General features: G+C 34.7%; 1 protein-coding gene across 1 annotated transcript in view; it reads right to left on the bottom strand.

Annotated features, from left to right (window-relative positions):
- Drgx (Dorsal root ganglia homeobox) overlaps positions 1-23,696 on the bottom strand; it is a 153,173-nt gene that overhangs the window by 58,189 nt on the left and 71,288 nt on the right. The window contains exons 3-4 of the mRNA XM_088230899.1: positions 19,301-19,392; positions 19,119-19,220 (exon numbers count right to left, since the gene is read on the bottom strand). Coding sequence (XP_088087025.1) covers positions 19,119-19,220; positions 19,301-19,392 — 194 coding nt within the window. The remainder of the gene's footprint in view (positions 1-19,118; positions 19,221-19,300; positions 19,393-23,696) is intronic.

Below are 23,696 nucleotides of genomic sequence, written 5' to 3'. Positions count from 1 at the left end.
ACTGGTTTTATTGTAATTATGTAGAAGATTCACGAAACCGTTAATAAATTAAATCAATAAATACCTTTTCTTTTATTAATATTTCTAACTTATATATAATAAACCATATATTTTATCAATATTACTTATACTCGCATACGTACTATATACATTAACAATACATATTTTGATACTTTTTCATATTTCATTATTTAATTTAGTACTTACTGTTTTTATTACATATGATTAATTACTTTAATTTCTTACTTTATACATCATATGATGTTTTTTTAAATTATTTTCTATTGAGTTTAATGATTCCGTTTTTTTTATATTTGATTATGCATGAAACTAAATTTGATATATTTTAATATAAATTCGTTGCAACAGTGAGAGAAATCATTTTCGAGAAAGGAATATGGAAGTCTAGGCATTTACAGGGCTTATGACCTATCATTGACACTTACATCCAGCCTGATTATTATTTATTTTTTTTGGAATGTTATTCTTTATTGTTTGATTTACACTTTATTTTATTGCATCACATGTTATTATAATTTGATTAGTTTAACCGTGAATTTTTTATTTGTTTTAATTATTATGGCTTAACACAGGTCTGGCCTAAAAAAATCATGAATCTGTAAACGAGTGTAATTTTGAATTAATTTTTAAATAAATAAATTAATTAATTGATTAATACTTGTTGCCATGTATTTGTGCTCAAAGTAAATATGAATATTTTTCACTTATTTATAAATTACTTTTGTGTTATTATTGTGCATCTTCAGACTGAATAAGGACGTGAAATAATATTATATACGTGTTCGGCAGATTGCGGACTTTGTAGCAGGCGCACTCGATATGGCGAATAATTATTTATTGGATCCTTTATGGAAACCAAACGGCGTACCAACATTAATGTAATAAAGGCATCATTTGATTCTGCTGTTTAATGATAATTTTTTTAAAAATCCAGAGAGAAGATGCAGCGCTGGGCGTGTTTAGCTCCTCACTCCGACAACTGTCTAAAAATTTCAAATACGCTGTTCATTGTTAAAGTGATTAAATTAATATTTATACGTCGCTAATGTGCATATGTATTATAAACAAAGAGAGAAGAAAATAAACTATTCACAAGGAGCATTGATTTTGGCACCTTTTTATGTTGGACGATTTATTCTAAACAAAATATACGTAAGCAGTGGAAACTCTGAAATGTAATTTTATAACAGTGCTTCCGTTTAACCTTTAAGAGTGTTGTAATTTGTGACAAGCGAGTGCCTAAATTTGAGTATCTCGAGATATACATATCCACATGACACTATTGTACTGCTGCTATAATTGTACGTGTATTAAAAAATACAGTATTTAGTAATAATACCTACAATATTTCCCATATTATACAAAACGACTAAAAAATCACACGTTTATCTAAAATCAACGTAGAATAATTAATAGAAGAAATTTTTAGCGGAAAGTTTTGCGTCTAACAATAATTATTAAAGTAGACCGAAGTGGGCACAAAGCCGAATGAAGCCTGCTACCTACACGTGTGCATCAACCGTCATCCAGGAACTGCGCAGTCCCAGCTGGCAGTCAGTCACCAGTCACCAGTCAGCAGTCAGCAGTCAGCCAGATGCAATAACTAAGCGATGATACTGGATGTACTGCCTACATTGGCTGTCCTTCGGTCATCGGTCATTGCTTTTGTTATATTATAAACCATAATATTATGCTAAGGAGAGCTCTACTTGTTTAAATTATTTTTGTGTTGCTAGAATTCTAATTGTCCTTTCGCTCTGTAGCTGAAAGATGTTTTTAAAAATATATTATTTTGAATAAAAACACTTCTTAATATTTTTTGTAAAATACGAATGGGGGCTAGATTGCAGTGGCGAACGGTGATTTTATTTCCAGGTAGGCTATATATCATTTATTTGTACCTACAAAGTATAATGTATATAAACTATAAATTGCTATTTATTCTGTGGTTTCGTGTGATACAGCAACTCTCATCTGTGAAATCAACTCAAACAACGTAACTACGTTATATATTTTAATGTGTAGCTTGATACATAACTTTTATAAAAGTTTATAAAAATTAGCGCAATTAATTCAGTTAGTTTTAGGTATTCTCGTTACGATTGAAATGTCAATTGGCCGATTTGTTCCAAAAATGAATAATCCCAAAAATGGCCGCATCGAGCGCTACATGTGTTGTGTGCGAGTCATATGTCAAAAATATCATCTTAAAGAAAAATAGTATTTTAAGAAAGAATGTTAGAAACACTATTTTCCAATTCGAGAATCTTCAAAGAATGTGCGTAATCTACGAGTTTACTCTAGGAGAAAAATCCAGCCACAGGGTTTAAAATGTTCAAAATATAGTACACTTATTTGTATGAAGAAATAAGCTGGAGTAATCGGCTAATTCCTTGGTTTATTGCTGGCACTGGGCGCGCTTTATTAATATGTTTATTCATATTTGGAGAAAAATACAAATGGTGGCAATGATTGATAAGAAATTGTAATTATTTGTTAGTTTTTCTGTAAATAAAGTTACCGTAAAACATTATTACGGATACTCAAATATAATGGTAAGTTGCGCATAATCGCTTCTATACACGGTTCGCCCCTGCTAGATTATAACTGTTCGTGCACTCTGTAGCTGCAAGGCATGTTTTTATCTAGCTCCTATGTAGTTTTTGAATTAAAAATAATCGATTGGAGAAGGGGAACTAAAATCCCAACCGCCTATGCTGGGTAGCTGCAGGACGTGTTGGGATGTTTATTGTACAGCGCTTTAGAAGTGATTTTCCACAAGAATAGCGCCATGAAAAACATCTGGGATAAATAAATAAATGCGTGTTAAAACAATTAATGGCTGATTGTGAAATAAATTAACACACAGCACACGGCTCATAAGATGGCACATTATTGCGATAATATCATAAAACCATATTTCTTTTATTCAATTGACCTCGTGAGAAGTAGGTACCATACAAACATCAAAGGAAAAAATAAATAAAACATTTTTCAACACTGGTCAACGTCGAAACCGAAATGATTATTAATATTTATATTTTAATGATACCCTTTTTTTAAATATAACTATTAAATACTCGTACATATTAACGCAGCTTACATAAAATACTTTTTTTTTGTATATTTTAGTTTTTTTTAAATAACGGAAATAAAATCGTGTTTTATTTCCGTTTTGTCACTATAAGATAGCTTTATCCGTGTTCGGGCCGAACGGAGAATACGGTTTTCCGTCTGAAATTTTCACCTCAATCATTATTCTCGAGTAAAAATAAAATTGAATATAGATTGTGACTTTAAACAGATTATTTATATATTTTATTAGATGTTTGTATGGTATTTTTTTCTTTAGACAACATACAGTCTTACAAAAAAACGCATATTAAAAATAAATAGATTAATTAAGTTGTCATAAATTAGTTACAAATGAACTTATAAAATACAAAAATATAATTCTAAAAATTCGAGTTAACAGCTAAAAGAAACATTGAAAAAACAAAGAAATGTATAAATCTCTTATTTACATGCGTGCTACTACTAAAGATGTATATTTCTGGACGATAGTTATTACAGTATTTACATGATCGGAACGACTTTACCGAACTCAAAAAGTAGTTATTTTACGAAACTCAACAGTTCCAGTTACCTTTCAGTAGGAACATATTAAAAATATAAAAAAACATGCATACTCTTATAGTAATTCGTAAGTTCTCAATATAATATAATCGTAAATTCATAGAAAATAGACAGTTAAAAGATCAACTAAAATACATTTCTGACTAATTATTATAGATCCATGTCCTAGCGTATAAAGAATACAGTTTTGTGTGTGAAATAGAACCAGAATCCTGGACGAGTGTTTTACACTCAACGGCTACTCTCAGGTACAAATCCTGAAAAAGTAAACTAATTGGAAATTAGTCCGCATCGTTGTGCAGTAGTGAGCGAGTTGAATTTCATACCATTTGGATTTTAAATTATAAAATTCGTTTTATATGTGTGATAAATATTTGATTCGATTGCGTAACCGGTAAATGAAGGCAAGAAAAACATGTTTTTTTAGATATTAAAGTCGAGAAGTTTATATAACGTAACCTCTTAGGAATTATATATATTGCGAATGTACGTGAGACGTAACTCGGAACTCGGAACTCGGAACTCAAGAGTAGATTATATTATAACGACTTGTAAAGTTGTTATTTATCGGTAATTCACCACAAGTGAAGCACAAGACGGCACTAAATGTGATTGCCTGTTGTCTTCTCCCGCATAATCCTGTCGGAGGCTGGAGAGGTTAGCGTAAACAAGCCTGCGATGGCGGAGTACGGAGCTTAATTCCCGCCATATATCGCGGAATATGATGAAATAACGTCTCTCCACCCCGCCCCGGCACAGTGCGAGGCGCTGGGATCCCACCACCACAACGCTACGCGGAGACCATTAACTTCTTAGCGAAGTTTGTTGCCAGTAAACGAATTTGATACATCATAATTCTGTCACGCCCGCGGTAAGCTGTGGAAAACTGCTTGACGGGGAATGAGGGAGGCACTTACTCCCACACACCGAGTAAATAAATAATTATGGACGTCTAATTCATTCGTAATATTTCATTTTATCTTTGACAAAAACATTTTAACTGCCCGAATTATACGAATACGTACGGGCAGTACCTACATATTTGTTTTAATCATGTTTAGTAAGAGTATTCGACTGTAACGGAACAGTTGAGGATAAATAAAGCTGCCTACCAATGATCATATTGTTATTCTAGATTTATTGCAACAGAGAGAGAAAATAGTTTTTCACAGGGAACATGGAAATCTTGGCATTTACAGGGCTTGTGACCTGTCGTTGGCTGGTTTAGTGGCCACTTTACACACTGCGTTCCATTCACCATTCTGCCTAGGGAGAAAATCCAGCCCGTCTACAAACATATGAACATACTCAAAACATCAAAGACGCTGTCCTAGTATATTTATATATTTAATTGTATTTTTACATTTAATGTAAACTGTACTTTTTTTTTAATTTTCTTCTCTTTTGGGCTATAACTGTTTTTCTGTTTCTTCAATATTATTTTTATATATGGGAAACATATTCGAAAACCATATTTGCCGCAACAAATCGGTTTCTTAGAACAGGCATTTGCCCATATAGGAACCGATTGCAACATTAGGCATACTAATATTTCTGGCTTGCCGACCCTTCATATACTGCATTTTTGTAACAATGTATGTATAAACTAATAAATAAATAAGTAAATGTAGGATTGGGTTTTCGTATTGCGTGAGGTTAATAAGGTTGATTGCAGGTTTCGACTGTGATGATGCCATGTTTTGAATAGATTAATGCAAGGTTTTCGTCTTGAATAGGGTGGTGCTAGGAATAGAGAGAATTTATAAACAGTGGTTTTCTTTTGGGCTTAATAGGTTTGAATTATTTATTTATTTATTTATTTATATACGGCATTTCGGCCATTTACATATATGTGGTATAAAGAGTGCTTAAAAATAACAATATTTTTAAAAAATCGAGTATGAAATATTAATATACTCGTACTGTACACATTATTAATTACTTGAAATACATATATATTTCAAAGAAATTATACAATAACAAAATACATTAATCAATCAAATTATAACTATTCCAACCCAATCTTCTGAAGATGATTTGCTCTTTTTGATAAAAATATGTTGGTCACTTTATTTTTTAAGTTAGGCAGAGATAAACTAAATATATCAAAATGTGATGCATATTCATTCCCGGTATTCTGTAATCTAACAATAGGTGAGTTATATTGAGCTACCGTTCGAGAATTTTGACAATAAAATATTGTAGATGTTCTGCTTAATCTAGGTGGTACATAGAATGAAATCAATTTCAGTAGATCAGGAGGAGGGGTGGTGACGGTTCTAGTTCTCCCGATCGGACTTGTTTCTTCCGGTTTACTAACAAGCTAATGAACTAACATACCCTATCGCCGTCGAAATTGGGAAAATAAAATTGAGGGTGACAGACAAATTAATTGTATATACTTAGGATGCTCTGGCGGCGAAGAGGGCATTGAAAGCGGTAGATGCAAATTCCAAAAAAAACGCAAACATTTTGTAACCAAAGAATATTTTTTAAAAAAGTATCGTTCATTAAAGTTTAAAAAAATGTCTTTGCAATGTGCGGATCTGAAAAGAGACCACAAGACCTTTAAAACGGATCCAGTTTAGTATAATATATATATATTATGCCGTGTATACTCGAAACGTTGTTGATTCAACTCACTATTGTAAGAGAAGTATTCTAATTAAAAAATCGTTTTCAGGCGTTGCCTAAGTTGAGTAGAGTAGGTGAAATGTGTCAGCCGGATAAATCTCACTCGCATGGTAAAAGTTTCAGCTCTTTCACTTCACAAACGTCAACAGATGGAAGAGTTGCGGAAATGTGTATATTTAACGTAGGCAGAATGGTGAATGTTACACAACCTTTAAAGTGGCCGCTTAAACCACCCATTGACAGGTCATGCGTCCTGGAAATGCCTCGACTTCCATTTTTTTTTTTCAAAAATAGTATCCCTCTATGTTGCAATAAATTTAGATCTAATTAACTCCCTAGGGTGCAAATCCAGCCTGTCTACAAACTTTTGGACATTCTGAAAACATTTATTATTATTATTAATTATTATTATTATTGTTCATTGATGTTATTCAAATTCAAATAAAAGCGGTGTATTTAAAAATTATCAATTAATTTCATCTCCATCAAGAGCCGATTGTTGCTTCGAACCGTCGCGTCGCGTGTCGGAAAATTAATAAAAAATAAGTGAAAAATGAGTGAAAAGGGGAGTGTTTTTATTTAAATTTTAATTATAATAAATTACCACAAAGTCAGTGCTTAAAATATCAATTTTACTTTACTGTTTTTGGCTAGAAATTTGCTATGTATGAACAAGAGCCAATTATGTAAAAAAATATTAAATACTCGTAGCATTTTAGTTTCAGGTATTTTCACTTGTTTTTTATGCATGCATTTTTTTATTTTAAATTGTTCACAACCTCTTTACATGTTAAAGTCCTCTGGACGTTAAAACATAAATAAAATTATCTAAGATAACTCTATTTTCTCTCATAAAATAAAATATATATAAACTGTTAAACGAACATTTGCTTCTGCAACGTGAACTCAACTCAAATGTGTGACATGCGACAGTAACTGTGAGACAACGTTAAATGTCAATGGTCGTAAGTATAGTTTTATAAATATCTGGACTTGTAAATAAAAAATACAGTACTGTGTGTGAAATAGAATCCAGAACCTTGGACGAACGTTTTCGACTCGCTACTCTCAGGTGGCTCAAATGGCGTGGAAAATTGAAATATTTGGGAAATCCTATGCACCACTCGGTGAGGATAGAGAAATGGTGATGATGATGATGATGTTCATATTTTTATATTTAATCTCACGAACGTGCGATAAGTGAGAAGTGCAAGCCGCGCGCGCGGGGCGGCGGTCGGGGAGCGGTAAGCCGCGGGGAGGGAAAGGGAAGTGGTTAATGTATTTCGCCGTCGATCAGAAAGTCCCACCGCCGACTGCTGATGCTGCTCACCGCCTAATACATTAAAATGTTTAGCAACTTTTCCCGGATTCCGCCGTCACCCATGCGACCGCCCCTCCACACACCCTCACACACAGACCCTCACACACACACGCACCACTCAGTAGTCCGTAATCATATTTTATATTACAGTATGCCGTAGTAAAGGAATTTACCGCCACTCGCTCTGGTGGATTTTCCTTCTTAATAAAAACTTTCCTGTGGGAGGAAGACTTTCTTTCGAATTGGGAAATGTCGAGAGAAATTATTATTTATCACAGTGTTATAACTCACTCGCATATTACAAATTATGAATACCGATTTTAAAACCGACCCTAATTTGATTATTTATTTTACTTTCAAAACTTCGGTGCCTTATTCTGATTTTGGATAAAATTTAATCTTGGATTTAATTTATTAGACTCTCGAAGTAATTTACGATGAATGTTTACAAATTAAAGAAGCTCTCCGCGATGTAAACTGTAAAGCTAGGGTTTCCTAGGAGAGCGGTGCCCGTATTTTAACGGCCGTAGTGAACGTTGATGCAGTGGACAGCCGTCGTAACGTCGAATAAAGAGTGGTTTCCTAGGAAAACGGTGTTATCAACACCATTTAACACCGTTTCCCTAGGAAACCACTCTTTATTCGACGTTACGACGGCTGTCCACTGCATCAACGTTCACTACGGCCGTTAAAATACGGGCACCGCTCTCCTAGGAAACCCTAGCTTTACATTATGAAGAGACTTACAACTGTCAGTGGGTTATATTCACTAGCCAAACAGCCGAGCTATTGTCTTTTTAATGTCTTTAGATGTGTAATTTTTATTTTGATCTTCTTGAAAATCGGAATATAATTTTAATTTTTAAATAATTTAGATAATTTATTAGGTTCCATGGTCATTCTTCTCGGCCGTTGGTTTATTACGAGATAATTTAACTGGTCATCCTCATAAATTCAAAATTAAACATGTCCTTGTTAAATGACCCATTTACCGGGATTTAAAATCTATCCTTAACGAGAAGGTTTGCGCTGTTAAGTAGATTAATAATGAAGGATAAGTGCTTAATCGGGAGATTCGAACGGAGTTCTGATTGGGTATTTGTTCTTATTCGTGTGACTTGATCAACTCCGGGGTTCCTTTTCTGAAATATTTACTATGGGTACATACTTTAAAAATTTAAAAAGAAATATGATTTCGCGATAATAAAGTAAAACTAGTAAAAAACCGAATGTAATTACTTAATTATTTTTCAGTACAGTGGCCGAGTGCATTTTACCTTGCCTAACGTCTCACTGTTTTTGAATTCGCATATGTTGGACATACCCAGGACATAATAAAAAATCCGAGTTTTCTAATTTGGCAAGACTACGCGCCAGATGTTTTATTGAAAAATTTCAAAAATAATTTGATCTTAAATTATGATTTCGTCTTAAAATAGAACAAACATAAAACATGAATGTCCTAAAATTAACTAATTAGTATATCTAATTATCATTAAAATATGTACTTATTATTAACATTTCTAAACAACATTTAAATAAATATTGCAGAGATCAAAACATTTTAAACAAATTCACCATATTACCAAAAAAAACTCCAAGAATAATCCCGAGAAAAAAACACAGACAAACAAGGGATACTTAAACTCGGTATTTGCAAGTTTTCATTTTGTAGAAGTTTTGTTATGAACATCTGAACACTTCTCTGTCTGTCCGGCATCTAGTTACAAATTTGAACCATAAGATAACGCTTACGGACAGACCACACCATTGCTTTTTGAAGAGTATATTGAAATGATAATTTTGGTATTATGTATTTACCTTTGTACAGGACCGAGAGAGCTCGCCTATTCCGTGGTTTCACTTCAACACTCCCAGTATAATCAATTGAAGAGTAGTATGCACATCTTCCCTTACCCAAACGAGGAAATTGGATATAAAATGTTTTCTTAGGCGCGGTAAAAATAAGAGTATTAAATTGTTCGGCAAAGTTTCATAAACACGTGTAATTTTATTTTTTTTAACAATAACTACCTACTTTGAAAGACATCACTAGCTCACATGAATCAATCGATGATAAGGAAGTTCTGAAAGATTTTCGGTTTACGGCACGTCAACGGACCAATTGGCAAAACTGAACCAGAAGAAGCGGAAGAGAACTTGAGACGTAACAGGAGTAATTTCAGAAATACAAAACTTTTCAAAAAGTAATGGCGCTAAATACGATACAAATATATAATATTTTAAAAATCAGTAAACTTCCTCATTCAGCGGATCTGGTAATTAATTTTAATGCCGAGCTTCGAACAGATTGAATATTTTTTATATTGATTTTACGGGAAAAACTCCAACTGGTAATACCACATTTAATAATAGATTTCCCTCGTGACTGATAAGTATTAAAATGATAAAATCACAAATAAAATAAGTACACCTTTACAAAATGTATGCAGAATAATATTTTTTCGAATAAATTGTTTCAATTCAGACGCAACGGAACTGTTCGTCTTCTTTATTATGCTTTGAATATCCGTAATTAGATGTAATGGAATAGTTCAGTAATCTAGAAAGGGTTAAGGGAATCGGCATATTTATTATAATAATTAGGCTATTGAGTGAACACAATTGGAGAACATTTTGATTTATCACCCGCATGAATGCGTACCGCGGAGCTACCGGACATATTATTATTATGTAGGCACCAGATCTAGGCTTCAATTGGTGATGTTATTATATGTAGGTACCATTTACACTAATAATCATTATTGATTCTCTCTCAAATGTGATTGATTCAAACAGCAATCATTTATCGTCCAGGATAGACAGAGCAGATTCAACAATTAAAACATAATTTTTTGGTAAAAATCAAAACTACACACTTCCTAATCATCGTCATCGTCATTTCTCTATCCGCATACTACTATTGCGTTGCATGTGGATAATTTTGTTTGCATGTAATGTAAAGTGATCAACCTTACGTTTCAGGTCAAATAAATAACCACCTTGAAAATCAATATTTCTCATTGCCCCTGCCAGGAATCGAACCCGGAACCTCGAGTATGGTAGGCGAACGCGCCACACACTACACTACGAGGCGGACTTTTGTTCCCTCGATTTATTTTTTTCAAGATTTCACGTGCACAAACGTACTTTCCATCCACCCGGACATAGAAGAAAACTGCTGAAACGATAATAAAGCCAACTTTTTATGCTTAATATGATTTTTCACAGCCGAGTAATTTATTTCATATACGAGTACTACGCGATAGGCACAGATTTCACCGCATGTCTTAACTAGTATGGCGATGTAGCGCATAATATGTCGTATTTTTAAATTTAATTTAATTATTTGGTAAACAAACCTCTAATGAAGCGAATGCCTTCGGTGGACCACGGGGCGGTCGTCGGCGGGGGCGGTGGAGTAGGAGGGTAAGGGTGGTATGCCCGTAATACGATAATCGGATAAGCGGCCACGGCGCGGCGCGGCGCTCTGTCAAAAATAAAACGCTACAAATTCGATGGGGATTATCGCATTTGTGTTCCGAATCAATTTAATTGTATTATTACTCGTGTCAAAAGTTCCACCAAGTGGGAATCCCGTTACGCGATTATCCACTCCGAACATTATTTTACAGGCACGAGTATTGATTCTCACATGAAATGAAGTAGTAACATAACTGAAATTGAACACGCTAAATACTTAGGACTAACAATAGACAGACAATTGACATGGACAATTCATATCAACAATTTAATTAGCAAAGTGGCGACTATATCGAGTCTATTTTTTTAAATCAAAAACTTTGTTCCAATAAAGGAAAAAAAAATAATGTATGAAGCATATGTAAAACCTAAAATATGTTATATGCAACTACTATGGGGAACAGGATATCAAAATGACATAAACAGACTACAAAGACAGCAAAATAAAATATTAAAGTTAGTATATGACCTTCCTTATCTAACAGCAACTAAAGAACTTTTTGAACAAACTAAACAATTAAACGTAACTGAACTCTTTAAACTAGAATCTTTAAAATTTATTCACAAATTAGCCACTGATGTAATTGTAGACGAAGAATTAAAACTTGAAAAAAACTGTAGTAAACATGAACACAATACGAGAATATCAGAAAAATATCATATACCATCTTTTAAAACGAGAAAAGGACAATCGAGACTTATAAACCATGGACTGAAATTATACAATAAACTACCAGACAAAACTAAACAAAAGACTCAAACAACATTTACAAAAGATGTTAAAAATATTATTATTAACAGTAGAATGTGAATTTTAAAAGTGAAAACATTTTGTTAAATGTATGTAACCCGTAAGGGTTTATCAATAAAATTTAAATAAAAAAAATAAAAAAATAAAAAATATGCCATTTGAGTAAACTTATCGAACACGCTTTCATTTTCTATTAAACACGGGGCTCTTGGCCTCATATAGTAAGGGATACGTTATAATCTTTAAATAAATACATCTACAAATAGATCATCTAAAGAGGATATGCGGCGATGAGCGATTCGATGAATATGTATTTGCCGTCCCGAATTCTCTGCGAAAAAGACTAAAAACTAAGAAACTAAGGTCCCGTATTCCCGTTTAACGTTAAAAAAGAACCGATTTTTAGAAACAAATTTTCCGTGCCTGCACGTTTTACTTTTAAAAAAATATTTGTCATATGCGTAACCGTACGCGTGCGTCCGAAGACGGCAGATAAAATGAAGCGCTTTTAAAAGATTCGGATGCTCCCTAGCACCTATAAAAAATAATTTATAAAAATAAAAATAAACATCACGGACTCACCGATATAGAATGTAAAATCGTCGCTCTAGTACCATAAACCAGGGAGAAAATAAGGAAATACGTTTATATGGAGAAAAGTCATCCCGCGCATACTCTTAAACGTAAGAGAAGATAGGAGAGAATGGAAACATCTGTATTTGTTTTCTCCAATAGAAAAGGTTTCGTGTTATCCAACATCTTAAGGTGTGACGGACATTGCTTACCACGAAATTATTTGACTTATATCGGGTTGCAGGGTCGTGATAATGTCGCGGAATCACCGACCAGACTTTCGAACCCCGTCTTAACGCGGACTCCTATTTTCTAAAAGTGAGTTATTTACGATTTATTGAAAATGACCCTCAAAATTTCAATATTTTACTACCTTAATTAAAAGAAAGAAAATTTTATATTAATCTATCAATCTTGTAAGGCCACCGGGAAAAATTGAATCAATATTTTAGCATTGAACGATATATTTTTAGTTAACCTAAAATGCTTTTTAAGGACATAGCGAGTATCAATAAGAGCCAGTTAAAATCAATTAATTTCACACATATAAGTATAATTTTGAAATATTTTATATTTAAAAATGGATTTCATACTTTTGCAATCAACATTATGATCGTCTAGAATACTTTCACATTTTTAGTTTAGAATTTAGAAGAGTTTCATATTTTTGCGCAAAATAATATCCAACTATGTATATAGATGCCCGTGATAATAATATTCTCGCTAGGATTGACTTTAATGTACCTAGCCGTAATTTACGTGCCAATGATGTCTTTGCTCTAGGAAACTTTAGAACCAACGTCAGATTCCTTTCAACTCTGACAAGGATCCTCGGAACATTTAACATAATCTCTTAAAATAGCATTTTCGACGAGTTCCCATGGCAAAGTTAAGTATTCAAACAGCGAGCGGTTTTATGATCCCTGGCTTGTGAAAATGACACACTCGCCATGGCCGCTTAGTCATGGCCGCTTGGATCATACTGTTACCATAGCTACTTTAATTTTAAATATTTTCAAAGTTTTCAAAGGTTAAGTTGAAAAAAATTATGAAATATATAATGTCAATCGATGTATTTGACAATTTGACTTTGTTAGGAATGAAGTAATAAGAGAACGGACGCACCGAACTCCGGTGACAACTGTCATCGAGCGGAGGCGATACGGTTGGCTCGGACATGTGCTGCGGATGCCTCCTGAGAGCCTTAACCACGCTTGCCTACTTTACAAGGCATCAGAGAGGATCAAATCTAACACTCAGATTATGAGGACATTGACTAATTCCTTGGTAAGAAGTCGTTTGGAGTTTAGTTCCATTATTTGGTCGCCATATGTGGCTCGATACTTTTTGATGTTGGAGAGAGTGCAGAAAAAAATTCTGCGCTATCTGTACCTAAAAGAGTGTGGATATTATCCTTGGCTCTTCCCAACCGACTTTTTACTGGGGATGCTAGGCTATCAGTCATTATGGAGGAGGAGGGACGTTCATTTGGGTGTTCACTTTTTCCAGGTGATCGGTGGTCGCATACATAACTCAGAAATTCTGATGGATGTAGGTATGTTCGTACCTGATAACTATCTTCGACAAAGACAGCATCGATTGTTTTACCTACCACGATGCAGAACCAACCTGCCAATGGTTATACCGGTTGGTAGAGCAATCTTGCTACTTAATCGCATCGCCTCGGATGTCGACATATTTCACGACAGTGGGCCTTCCCTTAGGAAAGCACTTTCTAACTTTTAATTTTTCTTTTTACATTTTGTTATATTATTTTAATAACATAACTATCTACTGTAATTTGTGATCTATTATTGTATTTAGAATGAATTGGGTCTTTTTTCTGTAATGTTCTAAATATCTGAATAAATAAATGAAAAAAATAAATGAATCAGGTTCTCGACTTCCTGGACGTCCACTGCTGACTGTTCGTCGGCAGTTCGTGTCAGAAATACGGGACGCGAACCTGACTTGAGAGGATGCACAGGAGCTGGTAGCCGACAGAGATGCTTGGAGGATCTTTGTGGATACCATATGCTCTGATGATGAATGTCAATCGATAAGGCTTTTTGTAAGTTAATCTATTGGCTTTATTTTTTAAAAAATACAATGGCTGCCCATTTTCCTAAGAAAAAACTTACTTATTTCCAAAAGTTGATTTCAATCAATTTAGTGCAGCATAATCCTAAGAATGATAAGCATTTGGTTTATTGAATTTCACTCGTTAATCAAACCAACTTTTTTGATCATAAAATTTCACCCGATTAACGTAAAAATTATTTCAAAAAGACAGTTTAGATTGTGAAGCCCATTTCCCCACGCCAATCCTTGCCTTTTGTGGTTAACCTCCAAACGAAAAAAGATATTCACTCCGTGTCCTGCTCGGGTCCACGGAGCAATAGGGGGCATCTAGTCGCCATTTTACCAGGAGCAGCGAGCGGCGAGTGGTGAGTGTGCAGTGTGCAGTGTGCAGTGGGTAGTGCGCCGTGCGGAGACACCCGCGTTACGAAACGTTCCCAGAATTCTGCGAAAATGGATTGCAATTTGACACCGAGTCCCTTCCCGGGGGTCGGGGCTGCCACGCTCCCCCCGCTCCCCCCGCCGCCCCCGCTCCCCCCGCCGCCCCCGCTCGCCGCGCCGGAACGTGTGGATTCGGCGCTCTGTTTGGAAAGATTGTTACTTTATTCAATTTGACTCCCAGTTAGTCTTTCGTGTCACTTTTCATTACGTTCTGAAGCTAGCTCACTAGAAAACCTATTACCGAAATAAATGCGATGCGGTGATTAAAAGAGAACAAAATATTTTTTTTCAATTAACTAGAGGATTCTAAAAAAGCTAACATCCTTGTCGACAGGTGGAAGAACCGATGCCGCATATTGTAATTGACTTATTTTGTCATTTCAATGAATTATTCGTAATTAAGAACTTGATTTACCACCGCAAAAGTTTTTCCATTTTTCATCTTAACCATACACCGCCCAATGTAGACGATCTGCCACATACCGATAATCGGTGTTTAAAGGTGATTGTAATAGTTTTTACCTCTCGGCGACTTGTGTTTTATATTGCATACTAGCCCTTGTAATTAAAGACACGCGTGGATAAAGGTGACAAAAAACAAAAAAAACAGAGATAATCGGTGTTATAAAATAAGACCTTCATACGGACTCAAACTAGTTACTTTTTATAGTAAAATCGGCTTTATGTTGAAGAGCTGTACATAAATTCTTCATTATTTGTAAAACGTTTTTTTTTTTTTTTTAATATGCGACAAAACGACTTCATCCACTCATTTTTAAAATTTATTTTTAAAAATCGCTGCCAGAGTAAAATTGTGTTATAAAATTTACAACCAAATGCCAGTTGCACGTTATTTATCAAAAGTATAATTTAGCCTATGTTTAAATGGTGATTTCTTTGTATTTTTTTTAGAATTTGAAGTTTTAATAAAACGTTTCCTAACCTTTCGGTATTAGATTTAAAAAAAACGTTTTTTCTTGTTTTCCTTGTGTTCTTGTATTTTTTAACCCTTTATGCCCGATGTAACTAACTTATTGTTTACTTACCTTAAATATATAATGAAACTAAAATAAAATTATTTTTTGATTATTTTTCCGGCGTCTACACCAAAATCAATCGCAGATGTATTTTCTTAGTAAGCATTAGAAAAATTAGACGATGAAGGGTTATAGTTAGAGTTGACCATTATATGGATTTCATTGAATTCTTGTACTTTCAATAAGATATTGGTTTTCCACTAGAAGCGCCGACTTTTCAAGGTTATTCGTATTTATTATCACTTCCACAGTTATTTGGTTAGTTCATAAAATTATTATTATTATCATTATTTATCATCACCTTACCCCAATCTTTTCAGCGAAACCAAAATGCCTCGAAACAATTTCCGTCTAAATTACAAAACGTTCGTAACTTATTCTCCTTGTAAAACAGAAAGAAAGTAAGTGAATACTGAATGTTCTCGTATGAAAAGGTAAATCATACAAGTTAACCATAATATATCACAGAGGATCTACTCCCACCCTCGGTCCCGTGGGATTCCACCCCTCTCCGACAGTCATGTCCTATCACCGACGATACAAACACCCTCCTTACTCCTTCGCAATATAATGTCTATTTATTAAAAGCGACTAGAGCCTTCCGTTGTCTTTACCGGAATCGCTTCTTACTGTCCATCCCTAACTCCCCCGCCCTGTACTCGTGCGTCGTTTAGTTCTTTACTATCGAAGAAGGAAATTTCACGTCTGGTGTAAATGCGCTAAAAGGAGGCGATCGCTCCCGCGCTATCAAAATTTAATTCAAATACTGCCAAAGTAAGGGAGCTAATAATTTGTTTTCCGTCTAAGTATTTTTTTAAAACCACAAAGAAATGATCTAATACCCTACATACGTACAATTCTTTCTAGGAACTTTTTTTATTTCAACTATCCAAAAACAAAAATTTAATACGAATATATTATAATTTTACGAAAATTCCCATTTATACATCAATTTATTCATTCTTACTTCTTATCTTTCCTCTCCCCAATGGAGGCTGGAAATCATCGCAGCAATTCTGGCAGCTGCCCTGAACAAGCACTGTGTCGTGTCATGCAATGGAACCAGTCAAGCGAGTTCTTTACTAACCGAGAGATGCGCCTTCTACCTGCACGTCGTGAGTCGTCTTCCTTCAACCCTTCGACTTAAAATGACTTGTAAACTGTTCACTTTTCACCTCCCATCAAATGCCCAAAGTACTTCCATACTCTTTTTGTTTCGAATTTGCTATACGAGTAATTCAGTAACAATTTTATCATTATTTGGACCTAATTTTTGGAAACCAATCGAATGGTGCGCGTTTGGCACTCCCCGAACCTACCACCTGCGATTCCCTCACTCGCAACGAGAAACATTTTAATTGAGATTGCCTTTTCCTCAACTCAACCGAAATATTCACGAAGATTTTTCTTCTGAGGCGATATAAAATAATCGTAAACGTTTTACCGCATTCAATCGTTCCTTTCTCCCGATAACCGTAACCCGCGAGTGTACCTCAGCACTCGGCAGTGAGAGCCAAGTAACGCGCTGCGGGTAGTATATCTACCCGTGTGTGTATTATGTAGATAGTAGATAGTAGATAGGTTTTGCCTTGAAGTTTATTTATGTCCCAAATTATCTGTCAGTTTTATTTGAAAGGGGATTATTTCACCCTAAAAAGATGAACTCCGCCACGTTACGAGAACATTCCACCTAAATGTATTTACCCGATAAGTTTCTGTATCGCCGTAACCATATTTTATGTTACACCTCAGCACTTTTATTAAACTAGACATTTCTCGAAACGTTCTCCGTGAGATCTTTTTTCCCCACTCATCTTCACTACATCTTCTACGGGTCGAAGGAATCTTTCAATTTTTACTTAGTAATTATAATTCATCGGGGATTAAGCGAAACGTGTTTTAAAAAATATTTAAAGTATTTTTTGCATTCCGCGTGACGAATGTTTTCAATGAAATCATTGAAATCAAATACCTAACTAAATTTTTAAAATGGTTGATTTTGTTGCTTGGATTTCTTATTTTACTATTCACATTCAGAATATTTATCAATTTGGAAACTGATTTTTTCTCACTATATTAGATAGATTTATTGTTCTCTACACACTTCATCCTATCGAAGACTACAAAGACAACAAAATAAAATATTAAAGTTAGTATATGACCTTCCCTATCTAACTGCAACCAGAGAACTTTTTAAACAAACTAAGCAATTAAATATAACTTAACTCTTTCAACTAGAATCATTGAAATTTATCCATAAATTAGCCACTAATGTAATTGTAGACGAAAAACTAAAACTTGTAAACAATTGTAGTCAACATGGACATAATACGAGAATATCAGACAAATACCATATACAACTTTCTAAAACAAGACAAGGACAATCAAGACTAATGAACCAGGGACTGAAATTATACAATAAACTACCAGACAAAACTAAACAAAAGACTCAGACAAACTTTTCAAAAGATGTAAAAAATATTATTTTGAACAACAGAGTATGAATGAAAAATGTTTTTATATTTTTTTTTGTAAAATGAATGTAATAATCCGTAAGGGTTTACTAATAAATTTTCAAATAAAAACCATCACGGTCACATATTTATTTATCTACGTAAACAATGATATTATATTATATAAGTTAGAAATATTTTTTCTTGCACTATAATACATGCGGAAGATAAATTTTACATTAGAATATTTAAATCGATAACAATGAGAATAGACGAGTCAATCGAAATATGTGATGACGCAAAACGATGCGCGGATGACTCGACAATAAGAATGGAGAGTGAAAATAAAAGTGTATACGTTAATTTGTTCACATTAATCCGACTACCCCCTGTAAGAAAGTGCACCGAAATCCTATCCGTAAAGGCCAAACAGTATACAGTAGTTGTCGTCGGCGAGAAGGGCTCGAACTTGCGACAACCCTGCCCCTGCCCCTGCACCTACTGAACTGAGCCGAGTGAACTGCCGCAATCCCCAGACAATGGACGATGATCAAACCTAATTACAAACTTTGAAATCAAATTATTTACAATGGGAAATTTGTCTGATGCGCCCTGGAAATCTGGTGCGAGAGTTTCGAGTTCGCAAATTTCTCGTTACATTTTGTATTCGAAGAAAGCATTCATCTCACCTGGACTCTGGCTTCCGTCAGATTGATCTTCATGGCGAGGTCCTCCCTGGTGAAGACGTCGGGGTAGTGCGTCTGGGCGAAGGCCGTCTCCAGCTCCTCCAGCTGGGGATCAGACAAGCCAGGATTAGCGGGGAGCGGGGGGCGGAGGGCGGACTACTACCTGCGGCGGGCGACCCACGTACCTGCTGCAGCGTGAAGGTCGTCCGGTTCCGGCGCTGCTTCCTGCGCACGAAGGTGTCATCGTGGATGGCGGGGTGGTAGGAGTACGAGGTATCTGCAACAGGAGAGCGCGTTACTGGGTGCGGATGCGGCGGCGGCCGGCCCCGGGGGACGCCGACTGACTGGATTCCCTCCTAATGGACACACCCTTTGATCTCCGATAACAGCGTTACGGAACTAAATACTTAATGAGATCCGTTCCCGAGCACGCTATTATTGGCTTACTTTCCTAACTTCGTCAACTTTCGCATCCCGGACGATCTTAACTCGATATCTCGATTGTTTAATGTCGGCTTATCGAATCGGGCGACGAAAGAGTAAAGTGTATCCGCAGTTCGCGTCCAAACACGAAACGAATTTATCTCGTTTATTTGTTTATTTGTTTATTTGTTTAAATTTAATGTTGTGCACACAGTGCTATGTTAATATAAATCTAGACAATATTACAAACAAAAACTAAACCTAACACAGCACCAATTACGTACACAACACAATATATGAAATAACTATCTAACAATACAACAAGATGTAAGAAGAATTTGTGTAACTTTAAACTTTGAAGTAGGGCACACATAAGCAAATTCCCTTATGTGCTCCAATAATAACAATAATAATATTAGTGATACTAAACATTAAAGTCTATAAGACTCAGTTTCCGTTTGTAGCAGAGAGCTGAGTCGTTAAAGATGTCTAAATTGTACATCTTCTCAATTTTAGAAAAATTACAAACTGCTCTTCCTAAGAGCGAATTTTGAGCTGCTCTGGTGTTACATTTGTTGTAGCTCAGTAATACAGTATGTCGAGTGCGACGAATAGGAGTATTAAAGTTTATTTCAGACAGCAAATCGGCACAATCAATCCGATTATTTAGCAAATTATAAATAAATAATTGATCCGCAATCATACGCCGTTTATGAAGACAAGGTAACTTTAAATTACTGACATTAGGGAATTTACATTGGATGTACTTATGAAATTTATTTTGTACTTTGTCTATTAAATTTATATAAATGTTGTATTGGGGATTCCAAATGCAGGAAGCGTATTCTAAGTGACTTCTGACTAATGAGGTGTATAGTACCAAGGTCGTGCTTGGATTTTTGAATGGTTTACAAACTCTCATTAGGAAGCCTAACATTTTATATGATTTAGATAGAATAGCCTCTATATGAGTATTAAAATTAAGTTTTGTGTCCAAAATTACTCCCAAATCCCTGCAGCTGTTTTTTTTTTGGATATTAATATTGTTAAAATTATAGGGAAAAGTTATTGTTTTTTTGTTTCTAGTAAATGTCATTTTATGGCATTTCGAAACGTTTAAAGCTAGGTCGTTCTCTTGGCAGTAAGTTGAAAACCGGTTTAAATCGTTTTGCATGGCATCACAATCAGAGATAGAATTAATAGAACAGTATATTTTCATATCATCGGCATATACACTAAATTTACAGTGAAGAAAGCATTTGGAAATATCATTGATATAATAAATAAACAGTAAAGGGCCCAGATGGGATCCTTGTGGCACTCCTGAAATTACCTCGACAGGGTTAGACTTAACACCATTTACAATAGTAATTTGGTTGCGGTTACTTATGTAAGATTTTATCCATCTTTTCAAGTCACCGTGTATTCCCAACGAAGAAAGTTTATTGATCAGGATGTTATGATTAACGCGGTCAAATGCTTTTGAATAATCAGTGTAAATTGTGTCGATTTGCTGTCTTTTATCCATATTTTTATGCAGGAAGTCAGTAAATACTGCAAGATTTGATGTTGTTGATCTACAACGAACAAAACCGTGCTGGTAAGGGACAATTAGTGAACTTGTAACTGAGTATAATTGGTCGTAGACGATCCTTTCTAGAACTTTGCTTAATATTGGCAATTTAGCTATCGGTCGATAGTTAGTGACGTCGTGTTTATCTCCACTCTTAAAGATTGGAGAAATAAAGGCTGTCTTCCACCTATCTGGGAAACAACTTTGTTTTATAGATTTTTTAAATATTGCACAAACGGGTGGAGTCAAATTATGAGCACAGTTACGTATGAAAATACCCGGCAGACAATCTATACCAGGTCCCTTTTTTGGGTCTATGCTTAGTAGATATTTAAGCGTGTTACTTTTGTTAATATTGATTGTAGAGATTTCAATAGATGCAGAATCAATAAAATTGTTACGAAAATGTGTTGCCGTTGGATTTGAAAATACCGATCCGAAATAGTCCGAGAAAAGATTCGCTACCCCAGTGTTATCTTGTGCTGTTATAGAATTATATGTCATGTGATCGGGAATTGTTGGGGTTTTTCTTTTTGATTTCACGTAGGACCAGAATTTTTTAATATCCATTTGGATACCGAGTTCAATTGAATCAATATATTTGTTATAATCTGACTTTGATATTTTTTTCTGCCTATTTCGTAACAGAGAAAATGATTGATAATCTAATGGGTTACGGGAAAGCTTCCATTTTCTATGAAACTTAAGCTTTTCTTTTGTGACGTTTTTTAAGGCGGGAGAATACCAATCAGGAAATTTTCCTGTTAATATTTCTTTTGTTGGGATATAATTTTCTATGACATCCTCAATGATTTGGTAAAAATTATCGACAGCTGCGTTAACATTTGGGGCATTTATAACTAGTGACCAATCAGAATCTTTAAGAGACTGATTGATAGCTTGATAGTCTGCTTTGTGGTAAAGTTTTACAATTTTTTTTATTGGTTTTGGTTTGATTAGGTTTGGAAACTCGATGTTTATAAGGATGGCGCTATGATAAGCGTCTTCGGGAACGAGAGGAAAATCCGATGTTTCAATTGAGACAGGAAAGTTACTAATGACGAGATCGAGTATGTTTCCGTGTGAGTTCTTGATATCATGAAACTGTTTGAGGTTAGAGAAGGATAGACAATCAGTCAACGCTCTTGCGCATAGATCATTACGCGCGAGTGGTTGACTGAAAGAGTCGTCGGTATGACATGGGCCATCAGTAATTATATTCCATTGGATATGAGGTACATTATAGTCACCGACTATTAGGAATAAATCGTTTTGGAATTTAGAGGTAAGTTCGCAGATTTGGTTTGTGTGGCTTGAGAATATTGCAAGTCTTTCAGACGCAGTTAGTTTGGGGCCAGTACCCGGTAAGTAAACACAACACAAGTTTAGTCGAAAGTTAGATTGGTTGAGTTTTTTTAAGTTTATAGAAATCCATACATCCTCTGCATCCGAATTCCAGGATGAGTGTGATTGAACATTGAGATTTTTAAGGATCCCAATTAATGCTCCACCTCCTTTTTTTTTACCTTGTTTATTATTAATGTCACGATCAGTTCTATATACATGGTAACGGGAGTCAAATAGCTCTTCGTCGGCTATTCCTTCGACTAACCAAGTTTCTGTTATTAAAATAAAATCAAAGTTGTTGATTAGAACATTGGATAGGAACTCATGCGTTTTAGATCTGAGTCCCCTAGCGTTTTGGTAGTAGACTGTAAGTAACTCAGGCATAAGTAATATTTGGATACAATAAGATAAACAATGTCTGAAGTAAAAATACGAAAATGAGCAGTATTAAAATATTGAAATTCGAATGAGAAGTATTTAACTCAGATTCAAACACACATATAATATTAGAACGTATAACATATGTGTATCTAAATTCTGTAAAATAATGAAAATCAATGATATAAGTGGAATCAGTTGACGATAAAAATATTGGTAAGTAAAATTCCTTATGACTAAAACATATGAGCATGTAATACTGTAATAAAGTACTATAATATAGGCGATGTATACTTATTAAAAGAAAATAAAAAATAACTAAGACAGGTAATATTATGCCCGTTAGAAAAAATGAGATCGAATTTATAAATCGACAAAGAATAAAGAAAATAAAGAAAATAAAAACCTCAGCCATAAACATATTCAAGTTGGAAGAGTGTTTTATGTTACAGTAGAAAAAGAAATTGGTAGTGTAGTGTATAATAATGTGTATTTGAGTATCAAATGACAGTGAGTTACAATCGGTGACACAAGCGCCGGCTAAAACGCCAATAAGTTTATAAGTAAATTTGAGAAAGTTAAAAATAATTACAACCTTTCGGTGAGGTTTTTTAACACTGTTGTGGAGTAAACGTAAATCGCTTCTGAAGTCTCGTTTTTTCGTAAGTAAATTTTTGAGTTTTTCACCCACAAAAAATTGAATTTATATTTAATTTTAATTTCTTTAGCGGACCTCAGAAGTGATTTACTTTTCCTTGTTAGGTGATCGTTAACATAAAACTTCTCTGCACCCGACAGTCCGATTTCTTCCAGCGATACACCCTTCTTCTTCCTGATGGCTCCAAGTAGCTCGTCTTTTT

This window comes from Micrasema longulum, unplaced genomic scaffold (assembly GCF_059751315.1).
Source record: "Micrasema longulum isolate JH-2025_06_02 unplaced genomic scaffold, ASM5975131v1 h1tg000826l, whole genome shotgun sequence".
Taxonomy (NCBI): Eukaryota; Metazoa; Arthropoda; class Insecta; order Trichoptera; family Brachycentridae; genus Micrasema; species Micrasema longulum.
Note: the sequence above shows the minus strand (reverse complement) of the source record. Positions and strands in the feature narration are given on the sequence as shown.